The 14,413-nt window shown below is 49.2% G+C and overlaps 2 protein-coding genes across 2 annotated transcripts; one reads left to right on the plus strand and one right to left on the minus strand.

Annotated features, from left to right (window-relative positions):
* Positions 1-4,675: 4,675 nt before the first annotated feature.
* On the plus strand, positions 4,676-7,246 carry ATNIH1004_000963 (putative nuclear localization protein; the record flags this gene model as incomplete). The annotated part of the gene is made up of 3 exons (XM_033565666.1): positions 4,676-4,781; positions 5,011-5,136; positions 5,319-7,246. The coding sequence occupies 3 exons, from the start codon at positions 4,676-4,678 to the stop codon at positions 7,244-7,246; spliced, it is 2,160 nt and encodes a 719-aa protein (XP_033431423.1).
* Positions 7,247-9,577: 2,331 nt separating this feature from the next.
* On the minus strand, positions 9,578-11,807 carry ATNIH1004_000964 (uncharacterized protein; the record flags this gene model as incomplete). Its single annotated transcript, XM_033565667.1, has 2 exons — positions 9,578-11,425; positions 11,484-11,807. 2 exons carry the CDS (start codon positions 11,805-11,807, stop codon positions 9,578-9,580), a joined length of 2,172 nt encoding a protein of 723 aa, XP_033431424.1.
* Positions 11,808-14,413: the final 2,606 nt, after the last annotated feature.

A 14,413-nucleotide genomic window follows, 5' to 3' on the forward strand; every position in this document is an offset into this window, starting at 1 on the left:
CTTGGGATCTCTGCAGTACCAAGAGCTGCATCCAGTGATGAGGCAGAGATCCGATCTCACATACGTCCGATAATGCACAAGAAAAGCGATAGCCATAGCCATGCTGGTAATAATCCAGGCCAGTCTCGCAAGTGCCATGGGGCAAGAACCTTCGATACTGGTCGCGATCCAGCTGGCTTCACTTCTCCACACAATATGGTCGTACACAAGTTGAACGACAGACGGAGAGGTGTTGCTGTTGTCTCGGGTAATTGCATGGGGCGGGAATGAGATATTCGAGTCACTGGAAATTCCATCAGAGCACGAGAAGGGTCACCGGATGTAGGAAGATCCAGCCAGTCTACCCGTATCAAGTTAGCAGCTCGATGCAGGGTCGTGCGGACAAAGCCTGCCAGTAAAAAACTATGGGATATCCATAATTAATCGCAGCCGAAGCAGATCGACGCTACTTTCTTTATCTATCGTGGGTATGAAATGTATGGAGCAACTCTATTCTTGGATCTTCCTAGTAGGTAGCTGTCGGCGAGTCAGTTTTGCCATGGTCAGCTCATATCAGCACAGGCAATGTGGTATTCTTAGGTCGGACAGGCGATACCTTGAAGGACCAATAGCCGGTATCAACCATGAGTCACGGTAGATCAAGCCCGTCGGGGCTAGACTAGACTGTTTCTCCGTGTCTGTGTCTAATTATTGCTCTGCTGATGACTTGCATGCTCCTCTCTAGTCGCTTGGCATCATGGCTGTCTCCCAAGCCAACCCAATCAGACCATCATCCATCCTCATCGCCTCCTCCGATAAGCATGGGATTGTTACGCTGCACTGGAAGTGCAGAAAAGCTTGAACCACATTGAGGCCGGTGAGAGAGGAAAGGAGGAGAAGAGGTGTGGCGGAGGGGAAACGGGCAGAAAGAGCGCGCTTTGGTTCCGAATGGGATGTTTGGAGATTGGTGGTGTCACTGCATCACGCAGCCACGAATGGGAGGACGTGGAGTCCACGAACAGAGCGTTGATGTGCAGCAGGCGTGTTCTTACCTGGTGTTGTGCAACGGAGGCCTATCTGTCTGTTCCGTGTGGATACAGTAGCTGGCATACTTCAGCTACTCTCGTAGGAGACGTAAGGACGCACGGCCCTTGGGATCGCCGCTAGTTCCCGCTCAAGTGACCTCGTCTGAAAAAGTCAATGGCGGTCATCTGCCCCCGGAGGAATGCATTACGATTATTGTAGGTTAGAATGGTTATAATTATTATCCTCATCTCTCTTCTCGTCCAATAATGAAGCATCTTCCCTAATCCGGTCCAACGCTGGTGGTGATCTCCTCCGGAGAAAGAAGGATGCTAAATCCTAAATTTTCAGAATCTCATCGCGACGTGCTCGATAGAAGTAACCGTCGTGATGGGGCATACCGGGCAACGTTCGGTACAATTTCCGATTGTTTCTGATGGTCTTGTCCGTTCAGCTTATTCGATTCCTTCGTCGGGTACCTGGTCCAAGTCCCGCTGGACGAATAGAGGAATAGATAAACTTCCTTGGGGAGGAGAATTTAAATGCAATATCATGGATATCGACAACATTAGGAAACGATGTCCAGTTACACAAAGGTCAAATAAACTCATTGACATCGACGCCGGGGGGGGATAACCCCCCCTGATTCTGCGATCAGTCTGATGCGGCTATGTTGCATCTTGGAAGACGCGGCTTAGGTTGACTCCTCCAGAGATCATTTACTTTACGTACCTTACCTTTCCAACTAGGGGCGATCATCATCGCCACCGTTCTCGATCCAATGGAAAAACATCCCGGTCGTGACAATACTGTTACAGCTTTTTCTTCGCTGCCTGATGGATCAATCAGAAGCCAGGAGAAGCGCCTGTCTTGTGATTGGTCCTGAAGGGGAAAGGCGCGATAGTGATGGAATGGAAAGCGTAAATAGAATCGCCGTAGAAAGGGACCTTCGACGGAGTAAGTATGTACTTGGTAGTCCAACATCAGGAAAGACGGAATCAAGGAGAATGATCAATAGAAGCTCCACGGGATAGATAACTGATCATCCCAAGTATGACCGTACATAGGTAGAAATTCATTCATCTTGACAGAGAATTATCATCCTCTTGAACAGACTTTCGAAAGGTGGTATTTACTTCTAGCCCTTATCATATCACAATCCCTCCTCCCCCCACCATACCATCACTTCCCTTTTCCTTCCCCCACGGTGAGACTTGACTCGGAACGTTGAGAATCTCCCGACACATGACGGCTGATTGTCATCCTTCCCTACTAGCAGTATCGATTTGTCGTGGTAACTACTAGGTAGCCAAGAGGTAGTCTATGTACCGAGTAAGTCCCCTCAGACCAATAAGTTCTATATCTGCTGATGATTACACAGTTGGTCACCAACAACGATCGGCTAATCATCGAGTCCCTAACCAAGCAGCTCTCAAACAACTGAAACGGACTATCAATCAGCCCTTGGAAACTCCCGTCCAACCTCAAGATCGCATTACCGCCTGTCTTCCAGCGACTTTGCTGCTTATTACCGGGAAGAGGATCACATCACGGTCAGCAGAAGAACCCGCCAGAACGATTATTGGTCTGCGGGTCCTTTCGTCAGGCCATTTTGCCTTGTTTGGCTTTGGCACTATTCATGTACTAGTACTCCCCCCGTACATACAAGCCACATCTGCCCTGTCCACTCGAATCTCAGCCTCGTGCACGACAGCGCCGCACAAGCAAACAAAGGGAAGAAAGATCAGAAAGAAGGGAATAAGGTAGGGGGAAACAATTATCACACTGGAAGAAGAAATAGAAAAAGAAAAACAAAACAATAAACATAAAACTCTATTCCCTACGATTCCAAAACGGTACGAGTCACACATATCGGGGCCGCGGCTCTGTCCGTCCTGCCATCCAAGGATTGCCCCGCGGTGGTTCGGATCTCAGTCTATTTTATCTTTGCTTTTTTTCCCTGGAGGTCTCATTGAGATTCTGCCTTGTTTTTTGATCTTGTTTTTTTTTAAAAAAAAAAAAAAAAAATTCCTGCTGTGGATGGTTGCCTATTACCTATTTTTTTTTTCTTTTTTGGAAATCTCCATGCATAGCCCATCGGGTTAACCCTTCCGTTACTGCCTTAAGGCTGATCCACACAATCATAGTGGAGGAACCCCATTGTTGATCAGTTTACTACGATTGCCTATGACCGCAGCAGGATTTGGATTGCCGCCATTATCATCAACAATCTCCTTCGTCAGCTTACGGAATAATACTGGACTTTCTGTCGATCGGTGCTATCTCCACGCCCGATTTGTTTCTAACCTACCTGGTACCTTGTCACCGTCATCTGGAACCTTGCCATATCGGCGAAACAGGAAAGCAGGCCTCTGACTGGACTGCGCCAGCATCCGACAAGGTTAGTTCTCCGTGCATACGCCCGCGCTACCCGACCTCATCCGTATGCTCAAGTGGACGGGATTCGATTAGAATCTGGGAGTGCAATGCATCTCGTCTTGGATTAGGTAATTCCCAGTAAGTTCGAACCACGCTATTTTTATTTTTATTTTTTATTTTCTTTCGCTCACTTTTTTCTTGTTTTGTTTTCTGCCTTTTTTTTTCCTTCCCCTTTTTATTCCAAATATTCTCAGGAGAATCTTCTCATGATATACCATATGTTTTTCTTATGATATTATTGTATTTATTGTTCCCTGGACGATCCCATGCGGATGTATCGTGAGTGGCAGCCAATAAAATCCCCTGTGGCGCCGCCTCCCGCCCTGTGCAAGTGATCCGTCCTATCCCACCCCTCTTTGTCTCCCTCATTCCTTCCTTCCATTCATTCATTCCTTTCCTTTCTCTTCCCTCCTTCTCCTCCTCTTCCCCCCCCCCTTCCTTCCTCCTCAGTAACCTTCGTCCCCACTCCACACCTTGTCCCCCCCTCCTTTCGCTCTAATCCAATAATCCCTCTTCGACTGAACAGGACTGGGCTATCTAACGACTCACATACATCCATTTCCCTCCTGTACACACAGACTCTCTGTCCGACACACACGACAGTCACACACAACCCCAGTCGCCTGTCCCCACTGATCGGTTCCATCAGCGGCACGCTGTGAATCATCTTCAGTGTTATCTCCCCCCCTCTCTTTTCTGTTACGCTGCCGATTGCTGGGTGCTTTCTGCAATCCAGGGTTACCTTGGGAATCAAATAGGCAGCCCACCATTCTCCTGCCTAGTGCCTAGTGCCTTGGTGCCTAGCAGGTACCGCCTCCTGTGGCGGTGCTTTCCCTTTCTCTTTTTTTTTCTTTTCTCAGCCACAGTCCTCTTTAATTTTTTGCCCTTCCTTTCTGTTTCCTTCTCACCGCCTGCCCTTCTTTCACCCTGTCGAAGCTGCGACAAAGCGATTTGCTCCAACTCTCGCCCGCTGATCCGCTTCCTGCCACCTACCAGTCTAAACCACGACCTTCCCCCCTCTGCTTTCTCTGACTGCATGCGTGTCGTGGTCTGCGTTTGACTTGTCCCGAGGATCAGTGGCCTCGTTGTTGTTCCTTCTCGTGTCGCTGCAGTAGCCACCCCCCAGCTGCCATCCCTTCCCGTTTTGGCGCCCGGCCTCCTCTGGCGTTCTCTCTGACGCGCCGCGGTCTGGCGACGGCTTCTTTAGCCTCTTTCCGTCCCTCCTTGGCCCGCCATGTATGGCACCTCCCACTCCTCCGTTTCCGCCCCGATGAATGGGATCGGGGGGGATCTCGTTGATGGATCGGGGACTATCAATCCCGCTGCGTTGAACAATACTGGTATGTAGTTCCCTCCCTTACCCTTCCGCCCACATGCCTTTCGAAGGCCCTGTTCTTTTTCTTTTTCTTTTTTTCATCGCTTCCTTGCTTTCTTCCCCCAATCCCTTCTCAACACTTCACAAACGTCGGTTGCGATGCACTTCGCTTCGCCACATATGGAGGTCTTTGCGGTTCTCGATTCCTCTGTCTGGCCATCGCGACAACCTCCAAACTGACAGCCTTCTGCTAGTCGCTGTTGTTCTTCCTACCCCGTCTTTTGGAGCAACAAATTTAACCCCCGCGCCTCGTGGCGTGAAACGGAGCCGGACTCCGGACCAGCGCGGGATTACGCGCACAGATGGGGACCACGACGACGGTATGTGCGCGCCCCGAGTCTTCTTGCGGTCCGTTCTGTTCATGGCCGTGGGTGACTCGGGGGCCGCTTCGTCTCATTTGACCTGTTCTGCTGTTTGCTTGACTGTTTATGACGTATACACACTCCACTTCTCTCACGAATTTGATGGCTAACGGACGGTCTGTTCGACTGGATGGATATAGGCGATGACCACGGTCGTCGGAAACGCGGACGTCCCCCCAAGACGCCGCGCCCATCAACCACAACCACAAGTGACCAACACGGGGCTGCTCATGTACAAACTCCTCGAATGCAAAACCAGCCACTGCCTCCGCACGCCAGCGTGAACGCGTCACCTCAACAGGCTTCCCCTACCGACAAAACCACTCCCACCAAGACCACCCTCGTCAAGGCACTCCCGACCGTGCGAGATCATACTACAGACCAACTAAACGAGGCTGGCGATGAGTACATACCAAAGGAATTCGACGAGGCCGGGGAGAAAAAGGTGGATGCCATGGGTTACCCCCAGGGAGGTCGGGAATACAAGTGTCGCACATTTCGCGTGGCTCTACGTGGAAGCAAGCTCTTCATGCTGGCTACCGAATGTGCGCGGGTTCTAGGATATCGTGACTCGTACCTTTTGTTCAACAAGAATCGTTCTCTGCACAAGATCATTGCTACTCAGATCGAAAAGGATGATCTGATCCAGCAGGACATCCTTCCCTACTCGTATCGATCACGCCAGATCGCCATCGTGACGGCGAAGTCCATGTTTCGGCAGTTCGGCAGCAGAGTCATTGTGAACGGACGACGGGTGCGTGATGACTACTGGGAAAGCAAAGCCCGCAAGCAAGGCTTTACCGAGGAGGACCTAGCCGGGGAAAAGCGACCTGGTGGTTCGAAGGCGCGTGATGCGGCAGCTGCCGAAGCGGCGAGTACGGCCAACCTACTACCTGCCCTGGCCCATGGCGATGTCATCTATAGCAACGCGCTTGAAACTATACCGAACAACTTGGCTCTGGGGGCTCCATCGTCCATGTCCCTGGCACCGCTCCCGATGATCCATATGGCCACCACGTCGGATGATCCCCGATTAAGGGAGTATAATAACACACCCCGATCCCGCCAGGAGCTGACCGGTCAACCGTATCAAGACCGGTCTCAACCCAGCTCCGCTGCGGAGATCCTGAATCAGGCGTCGCAAACGGCCGACTTCAACAAGCTCCTGAGCTCGCAGCGCAACTATCGCCGCAAGGGCTTGGAGGATTTCTACGCTACGCAGCGCGACAACTCGCAGTCTGCGGCCCAAACACAACCTGGGCAGCTCGACTCCACGTCGGCGGTATCTCAACCCCTGCAGTCACCTCAAATATCATCGAGCGGGGTCATGAACTCGACCCAGCCGCAGCAGCCTATGCTCTCGCATCAGGCTCCCATGATGGCTAGCCAACAGGGATTCCAACCGCCCGCAGTCCATCATCAACAAGCCGTCGGGCAGTCTCCCATCCGGGCTATGCCACCGGTCCGGCCTGAACTGATGCATCAACGATCCAATCCTGCACTGTCAGCCGGAACACCCCAACCGCAAGGCCCCTATGGATTTTCCCCCCAACCGCAGCAGATGTGGGGTCAGCCGCCGCCACAGCCACAGCCGTCGCCGCTACCTGCCAGCGGACCACAGGGCGTAGCAATGCCGCAGTATCCCCCGCAATTACAAGCACAGCAGCAACAGTCTCCTTCTCCTCTCGCTCATCCTCTGCCGCAGCAGCAGCATCCCTCTCAGTCTCCCCGCAATCAGCCTCGTCCGTCCATGCACCAGATGCCGCAAAATTTCCCAATACATCACCAACAAACGCCTCAGCAACAGCCTATGGCGTCGATGGGATTCCCGGGCAACACGGCCGCACCCTATTCCTCAATGACTGCCGCACGAGGCATGTTCCCATCGACACAAGGCCCCGGAGGCCAACCCTTTATGGCCGGCACTCCCCAGCAGCCCGGAATGGCCATGGGGATGAACGCCAGTGGGGCCATCCCTGGTTGGTCGCCCACGCCTGGCGCTCCCATGCAACCGGGACACCCGCAGCCCGGTCAGTCTGGGGCCCCTCTTGGATGGTCGGGCTACTGAAATCGGGTAATGGCTCATACAAATATTATAGCCGGCGTTGTCCAGAACTTGGCGTTCAGGGGTCTATGGGACGTCGGGACTGCAAACACTGGATCTATGATGGATACTATAGGGATCTATTACTCATTTTTGCCCTTGAGACCCGTTATCAGTTCCCACATCCCACCCTCCATCAATATCCCATATCATGCCGTTTTTCATTCCTGCTCACATTATCCTTGACGAAGGATAATAGCTAATGATAATTTGCGCATTCTCGTTTCTATACCCTCCGTTATACCCGATGATGTTGTGATTATTTTTGTGGGATTTTTGCGCTATTTTTTTTCGCGTTTGCGAGTGTCTTGAGGGTAAATGAGACTGCCAAGGGACACGTTATGAGTATGAAAATTGCACATGTCTCCCATATCAACGATAGAAGGCCGGTCACAGTGGTGATGTGTTCTTGATTCTGCTTGTTTTGGGCAAGGCGTCAGCCGGTTCTCTTTCTCTTCACGTGTTTTAGCATGAGGATTTTTTCTTTTCTGTTTTTTTTTCTAAGCTGCACTCTACTCTGTCTATGCGCGCACCTTCTCTGCTATTTAATAGCTTGTCATGGTATCACTGCCAATTATGTTTACGGCATATCATTCAAGTTGTCATTTGAACACTGGTTGGAACATACCCCTGAACAGCATCTGGTTGTATTTATGTATGTATCTCAGTGTTTCCAGGAGGGTCGATGTGTATGACCTCCACATGTTACTTTACTCGTTGAACCCTACCATCTGCGATTCCTAGAAATATTGTAAGCCCTGATATCCAGGGCCTTTGCCACTAGACCCATGTAATGGGACAGCAGGCTACACCTTGTGTAACTGTCACCAGTGGTCAAGTCACAGGGATAACAGGTAGCACCGGACGGACACGCACAACGAGATCGAGGTAACGGGGCTCCTTGCAATACTGACCGTCCACGGCTCTGAAGGAGTCGTAGATAGGTGATCGTCTTTTATCTCAGCCCTTACCAAGACCGGTATACATGTGTCGAAACAGCAAAGTCACGATGTCATAGAACAAGCTGTATAGACCCAATTTCTCCGAATGAGACGTTAATACAGACGAAAATTAAGAAGGATATTCCATGTCAACAGAGAAAATCTCCTCAAACCTCTCCATTTCGTAAATCCAGCGCCTCGGACGATTCAGCAGTGATATGTTCCATATCATCAATCTCCGTTATCACGTCAGCAATGCACTAATCAGGAAATACGTTGGATATATGAGATAAAAAAGTACAGGTCTGAATTTTGACATTGACATGTTGATATTGATATTGATATACCCACAGAATCACTCCTAAATCAGAGGTTAGAAGCGACACTGTGCATTGTAGAGAGAGATAATTCTCTGAATGTGAAGTTCGCTATCTGTTTGCGCGTTAGTAGTCTTGAAGTAAGTAGATATCTGGCGTGTGGGCTGGATTCGTGTTGATCTATCTGGGTTTTTCAGATACCATATTCCTATCTGAAGGATTGTTTATGTTATGATTTTGTTGAGTAGGGTGGATGGGTGGACCTAAGATAGATTGTTTTTTTCTGTATGAGGGATTAGTAGCAGATAGTTATTAACTAACTAAAGTTACTGTTTATATTTATGCTTAGTAAGTGAGCATTTAGATAACTTCAAGGTGGGAGGAGGAAAGAGAGAGAGAATGGGAAGTAGAAAGTGTGAGACGAATATTCCATCCAAATCAACCATATTATTCATCAGCAACGTTATGCCAGAAGACATGGTCGAGCTAGATTGTCCTGGGAATCCCAGTTCAAATTGATATGGAGAATTAATCGATAAGAATAGATGTCGTCATTTGACGTACGGGGTTGTAAGTGGCGTTGCGTCCATTCTAGAGGGAGAAAGGTACTCAGACTTAGAATACACTATAACAATCCACACATTGATCAGATTATTTAACTTAAGACATGGGGTGCAAGCATCGCCCATCCCAGATTATATGTATTACATAGTAGATAGTGAATACGTAACAAGACCCTCCATATGTATGTCAAAAACAAGCCGCTCCAAATTCACATGCAGAATCAAAAGTATCCACGAGTTCGAATCCCAAGACCAACGGACAAAAATGGCAGACGCCGAAAGAACGACACCAATACGAATGCTTTGGGAATCATGTAGCCAGGACATGATGAAATCAACAGCAAATAATGCCAGTATGGCTGTAACACCAATCCAAAAAAAAAAAAAAAAAATATAGTATGACATAAGAAGATTAATGTGGGATATAATATGTATTAGTCAAACATGTTTTTGGCGTTTCTATATATCTTCCAATCAGAAATCATTAGGGGTTTGATTATTAAATGTGTAGGCCTTTGGTTTCTGAGGAAGTTGTTGAGCGACAAAACGATGAGCCTCTTGCTGCTCCGGGAATTCATGGATATAGAATTCGGTAGGCTTCGCTTCACCTGTCAATGACGCAGTCAACGTTGGCATATCCGTATCGCTGGCGGTATATACCAATGTTGGAGAACCAGATACACTGTCAACAGAGTGCGTATTCTGTTCAAGAGACCGCTCATACGACAGGGATGTGATGTCTCCCTGTTGTGGAATCGGACAGTGGCTCTGGAATGAGGCCTCTGGTGACGGCATCGAGGTAACATCAGTCCAGCCTCTGCCGGGCAAGGCAGCCCCATCGCAAGTAGCGTAGTCAGGAAACGATGTATAGTGGGCGGGAGCAGACATCGGCGGTGCAACACCCTGGTAAGGATAAGAGATCATATCCACCGCTAGCGGTGTCGCCGGAGGGGATGCAATATTAGTCTGCACAGGCTGCGCGGTAGGGAACAAGTGGCTGGTTGGTTGGGCAGACAGACAATATCCACCATCACTGGGAGTGGTAGGGAGCAAATGATGGAAATCCTCGGGTGTCAGAGGAGTCGGCGGTGCAAGTGCTCCTGTCGTAACAGCGGGTTGCAGCATAGATATTTCAGCCTTGGAAGAGCCCAAGGAACCCGCTTCGGCAAACGTTGAGAGGTTGAGGGGCGAACGCTGAGCTGCGGAAGCCTTCCTCACACCTGCATACCTGGAATTAAGGCACTGGGCGGATTTGGACTGTCTTACAGCATGGCCAGAGCTGTAGCTTGGAAGCCTCATCGTTGGTGAAATGGAAGACGATCCGGTCAGCATCGATGAGGACCTCGACGTGCCAATGGCAGCAGGTCTCGGCCGCTTTCTCCTGGCGGCGAGGTCAAGCTCTTTGCTAGGTTCCTTCCACGATTGGTCTGCTCGGTCAGCAAGCTGCGCCAGGCCATGAGTTCCAGCTGCATGGATCCCGACCCCTTCAAGTGTGTCAGCGAGCTCATCCGAAGATTCTCGTCCTGACAGGGATAGCTCTGGTTGCAAGTGGTAGTGAGCATCGTTGTAATGAGCTTCGGTGTCACTGGTGGAGTGGTAGCCTGAACGTGATTTCGATGGCATCTGACTCGTCCAGTCTTCGCCCTCTGAGGGGTGAAACTGTATGTTCTGCATAATATCGGCATGGGATGCACCCTGATGTTGCGAATTGTCCATGCTCGGGATACTTAACGACTCTGCCGATGAACTCAATGGTGTCGCACTCAAGCTATTATACCCAAGAGTTCCGTGAGAAACTTGTGACGAAGACCAAGACAGGGACGAATCTTTGTTATTTTCCCATCCAGAAATGGCAGTATTGAGGCCATCCTGGCAATCACCATGATTGGTGTCCTGGAAGCTGTTCCCTGCAAATGCCGTGGTCGGCGAAGCCGACCCTTCAGCACTTGTAGCACGAGGCCGCCCATCGTCATTATCATCCTGTCCGTATCCGTCGCGAGCTGCAACGGCGGCATTGAGGGCTCTCTGCAAAGAAGCAAAAGTGGCCTCTCGGGCCGCTTCACTCTTCGTTTTCTGATGCTTCGATCGTGAAGAACCAGTCTTGGTGCGGCTACTAGAGGTGGTTGCACCCGATGATTTGGGTGTATCTTTATGGGCCTCGTCTTTGGGACTCTTGGTGTCCTGACCCGACTCTGAATTGTCCGAATTCTCTTTCTTGCCCCGTGCAGCCTCCTCGGCTTCCGCTTTGGCCTTCTGCATCCTCTCAAACTCCTCCTGTCTTTTTTGCTGCTTTGCTTTTGCTCGCCGGTTTTGGAACCAATTCTATAACAACTATTAGTACACGTATGCACAGAGAAGATCTGCAAAGGGTGTAACTGACAGCAACCCGAGGCAGACTTAGGTTGGTTTGGGCGGCCAATTGCCGCTTGACATTGCTGCTGGGCTTTGGGTGCGCCTGGAATTGGGCCTCCAAGGTCTCCACTTGCTCTTTGGTGAGTCTCGGACGAGAGAGATTCTCTGCATATTCCTCGTAATCCATAATCGGCTGGTGATAGAAATCGACCATGTCAAATTGCGGGTGCGCGTAGAGATAGCCGTCCATTGGGTGCATCATGGCTGGGTGTGCCATTGACGGGTCAAAAGCGACCTGCTGATCGATTGGCACATGGCCAGCGTACGGATACGGATGGTGTATATAATTCATAATTGCGGTACGAGGTAAAAGAGAGGGTGAGAGAGAGAGAGAAGGTCGGTGAAAAGAGGGCTTCGGACGTTGCTGCTCGGGAGGCGGCAACTCGGACGAGGAACAGATCTAGATCATTGAACTGGATCCCCAAAAATAATAGGTAGATGCTAGAAATTGAACACTGAAAGGGATCTAACAATGAACAAGTAGCGAAACAAGACTGTAAAAAGAAGGAGAGAGAGTGGATGATTGCTGAAGTAGATGGGTAGGTACAATGTATACAACTCCAACAAAGCTGAAATCACAACAGAGGAGAGGGTCAATGAGGGTATAAGTCCAAAGACCGGTACTAAGGTAGATCACGAAAGAGAAAAATAAAATAAAATAAGGAACGACGAAGCTGACTGAAGGAACGTAAGTAGGTAATAAAACCACAAAAATCAAGTAAAATAATAAATAATAAAAACAATAAAATAAAAAAGAGGGGACGAAAGAGGAAAAGGGGAGGAGGAGGAGAAAAAGAGAGAAGAGAGAAAAGGGACAAAAGGGACAAAAGGGAAAATCAGAAAATCGGAAATCGAAAATCCCAAAAAAAGAAAAGGGAAAAAGAAAAGTAGGGAAAAGGGAAAGATTGACAGCCAGAGACTCAGGTGTGTGAGGTGAGGAATTGGATTTGGGGGTGGGCGGCGGCTGCCTGGGAAAAGGTGTGGAGGGGGCTGCTCTGATTGGAAGATCGCCGCCCAGAACTGCGAGGATTTGAGGCGTTCTGGTATCAAAGCGGTATTTACTGGACGACTGAGGCTTCAGCTGTATTGTTAGCACCTTAGGCCAACTTGACATCACTTTAGCTTGCACTGCTTTTTCAGCATTTGAAGGTAGGTTATCTATTTCTTATCTCCTGTACACTATCTCAGTTCCAAATTCTATTCTTAAGGACTATACCTATAATCATTATTCTCATCGACTTCAGCAGGCACTAACTATACTTCGTTGCTAGGTCAGTCAACTCTGGTACCGAGATCAAGCTTCAAACATGGTTATTGGGCATGTAACAAACAGTATCAGGTACCGTATCAAACAAAGGCATCGACCACCAAATATTGGCCGAACAGAGTGGGTTTGTGGTGCTTCCGCCCGCGCGGTTCTAGGGGGTGGCGGCCTAGCCCAACTGGCTCATACAAACTAACTCTGGGCTTAAAATAACCTACTAGATGAAATACCATGGTACCCGTAATCATAGTACAGAGTATAACAGAAGATATTATATATATTATACCACCAATTATCATTCAAGCATACTATAGGTTAAGCTGCATGCCTTGAATATAGATGCATGACCGATGGAGCTTGTGCGGGTCAGCCCCCAGTGGCGGTGACTGTACTGTGCTACCCAGGTGTTAGGGCGCTGCTGTACAACAGGTCCACGGTGTGCTCTATGCCTCACGATTGTTGCAGTCAATTGCTTTTTCCTTTCGTCCTATAATATTGATAGGCTAAAAAAAAAATTTCAGGGTGTCTTTCAAATCCATCTACCTAGTATTTTGGTATTCACCCTATCAGGTGTAGGCAGCATACTCCGGAGAAAAGTGATTGGTGGAGACATGCAAAAACATGGAGACCCTTCCCGCCATTCATGTTGTCTTGGTCCATCCAGCGAGACAGGAACTCGATCGAAGCGGATAAAAAGCTTGGGTATCAGATGCCCGCCGATGAATATTCCATACTACAAGACTACAAATCTCATGGCTTAGAGCGAAGCTGTGATGCTGAGTACTCCGTAGATCGCAACGAGTTTTCGTCAGTTCCTGCATTAGCGTGAGAAACCAGGCCAGGTTAGTTTTTTATTCTACCAGGGGGAGGGGTCCATAGTACCTAGTAGAAGATCTAATCATGGCAAAGAAAGACCAAATGATGCCAACACTACCGTTCATGATAGGCGATAGGGATAAGGAAGAAGGGGGGGGGGGGGGAGGGGTTGGATGGTAATGATGTGATACTACTGACCAAGCAAGACCTGATGAATATTATTTTTCGGGTTGCATCATACAGGAAAATCATGTCAGAGGGGAAGAAGCAAAATTGCTGGTACTGCATCCGATGTGGGTCATCAGTCAAATCCAAAGCAGCTCTCCAGACTTCGTCTTGGGGACTCCCGAGATCGCTGTTCATGTCTCCAAGAGGAGCCAATGACCTCTTTCCCCCGAGCCAAGAATCGATCACGGGGGTTATGGGTGATCGGGATCCATTCATGGATCCTGAACGGGGATCACATTGGATCCTCTCCATTCGCAATACGCGCTCTGGATCCGGTTAGCTTCAGCGGTCCCCCGTCCAACACCCAAAGTCCCGATGTTTAATTTTCCAACGACGCTTCATGCGTTTGCTTGTACCTAAGTATTAAATTATGTAGGTAGATCAATCCATCCTTCATCCGGAGACATTCCTAAGCTAGAGGTAAGTCTTTTCCCATCAGATTCGCCCTCAGCAAAGGGGTTAAAGTTATGGTTTTAGTTCCAAGCTTGCAGGTTCCGTGTATATAATCTACAGTGCAGGAGTTCAGGCGGGGAACTTCCCCCGATTAACCGAAGAGGGATTTCATTCTGTGGATATACATACGTATACGT

This window comes from Aspergillus tanneri, assembly GCF_003426965.1.
Source record: "Aspergillus tanneri strain NIH1004 chromosome Unknown AapTan_2_pilon_pilon_pilon, whole genome shotgun sequence".
NCBI classification, from domain to species: Eukaryota; Fungi; Ascomycota; class Eurotiomycetes; order Eurotiales; family Aspergillaceae; genus Aspergillus; species Aspergillus tanneri.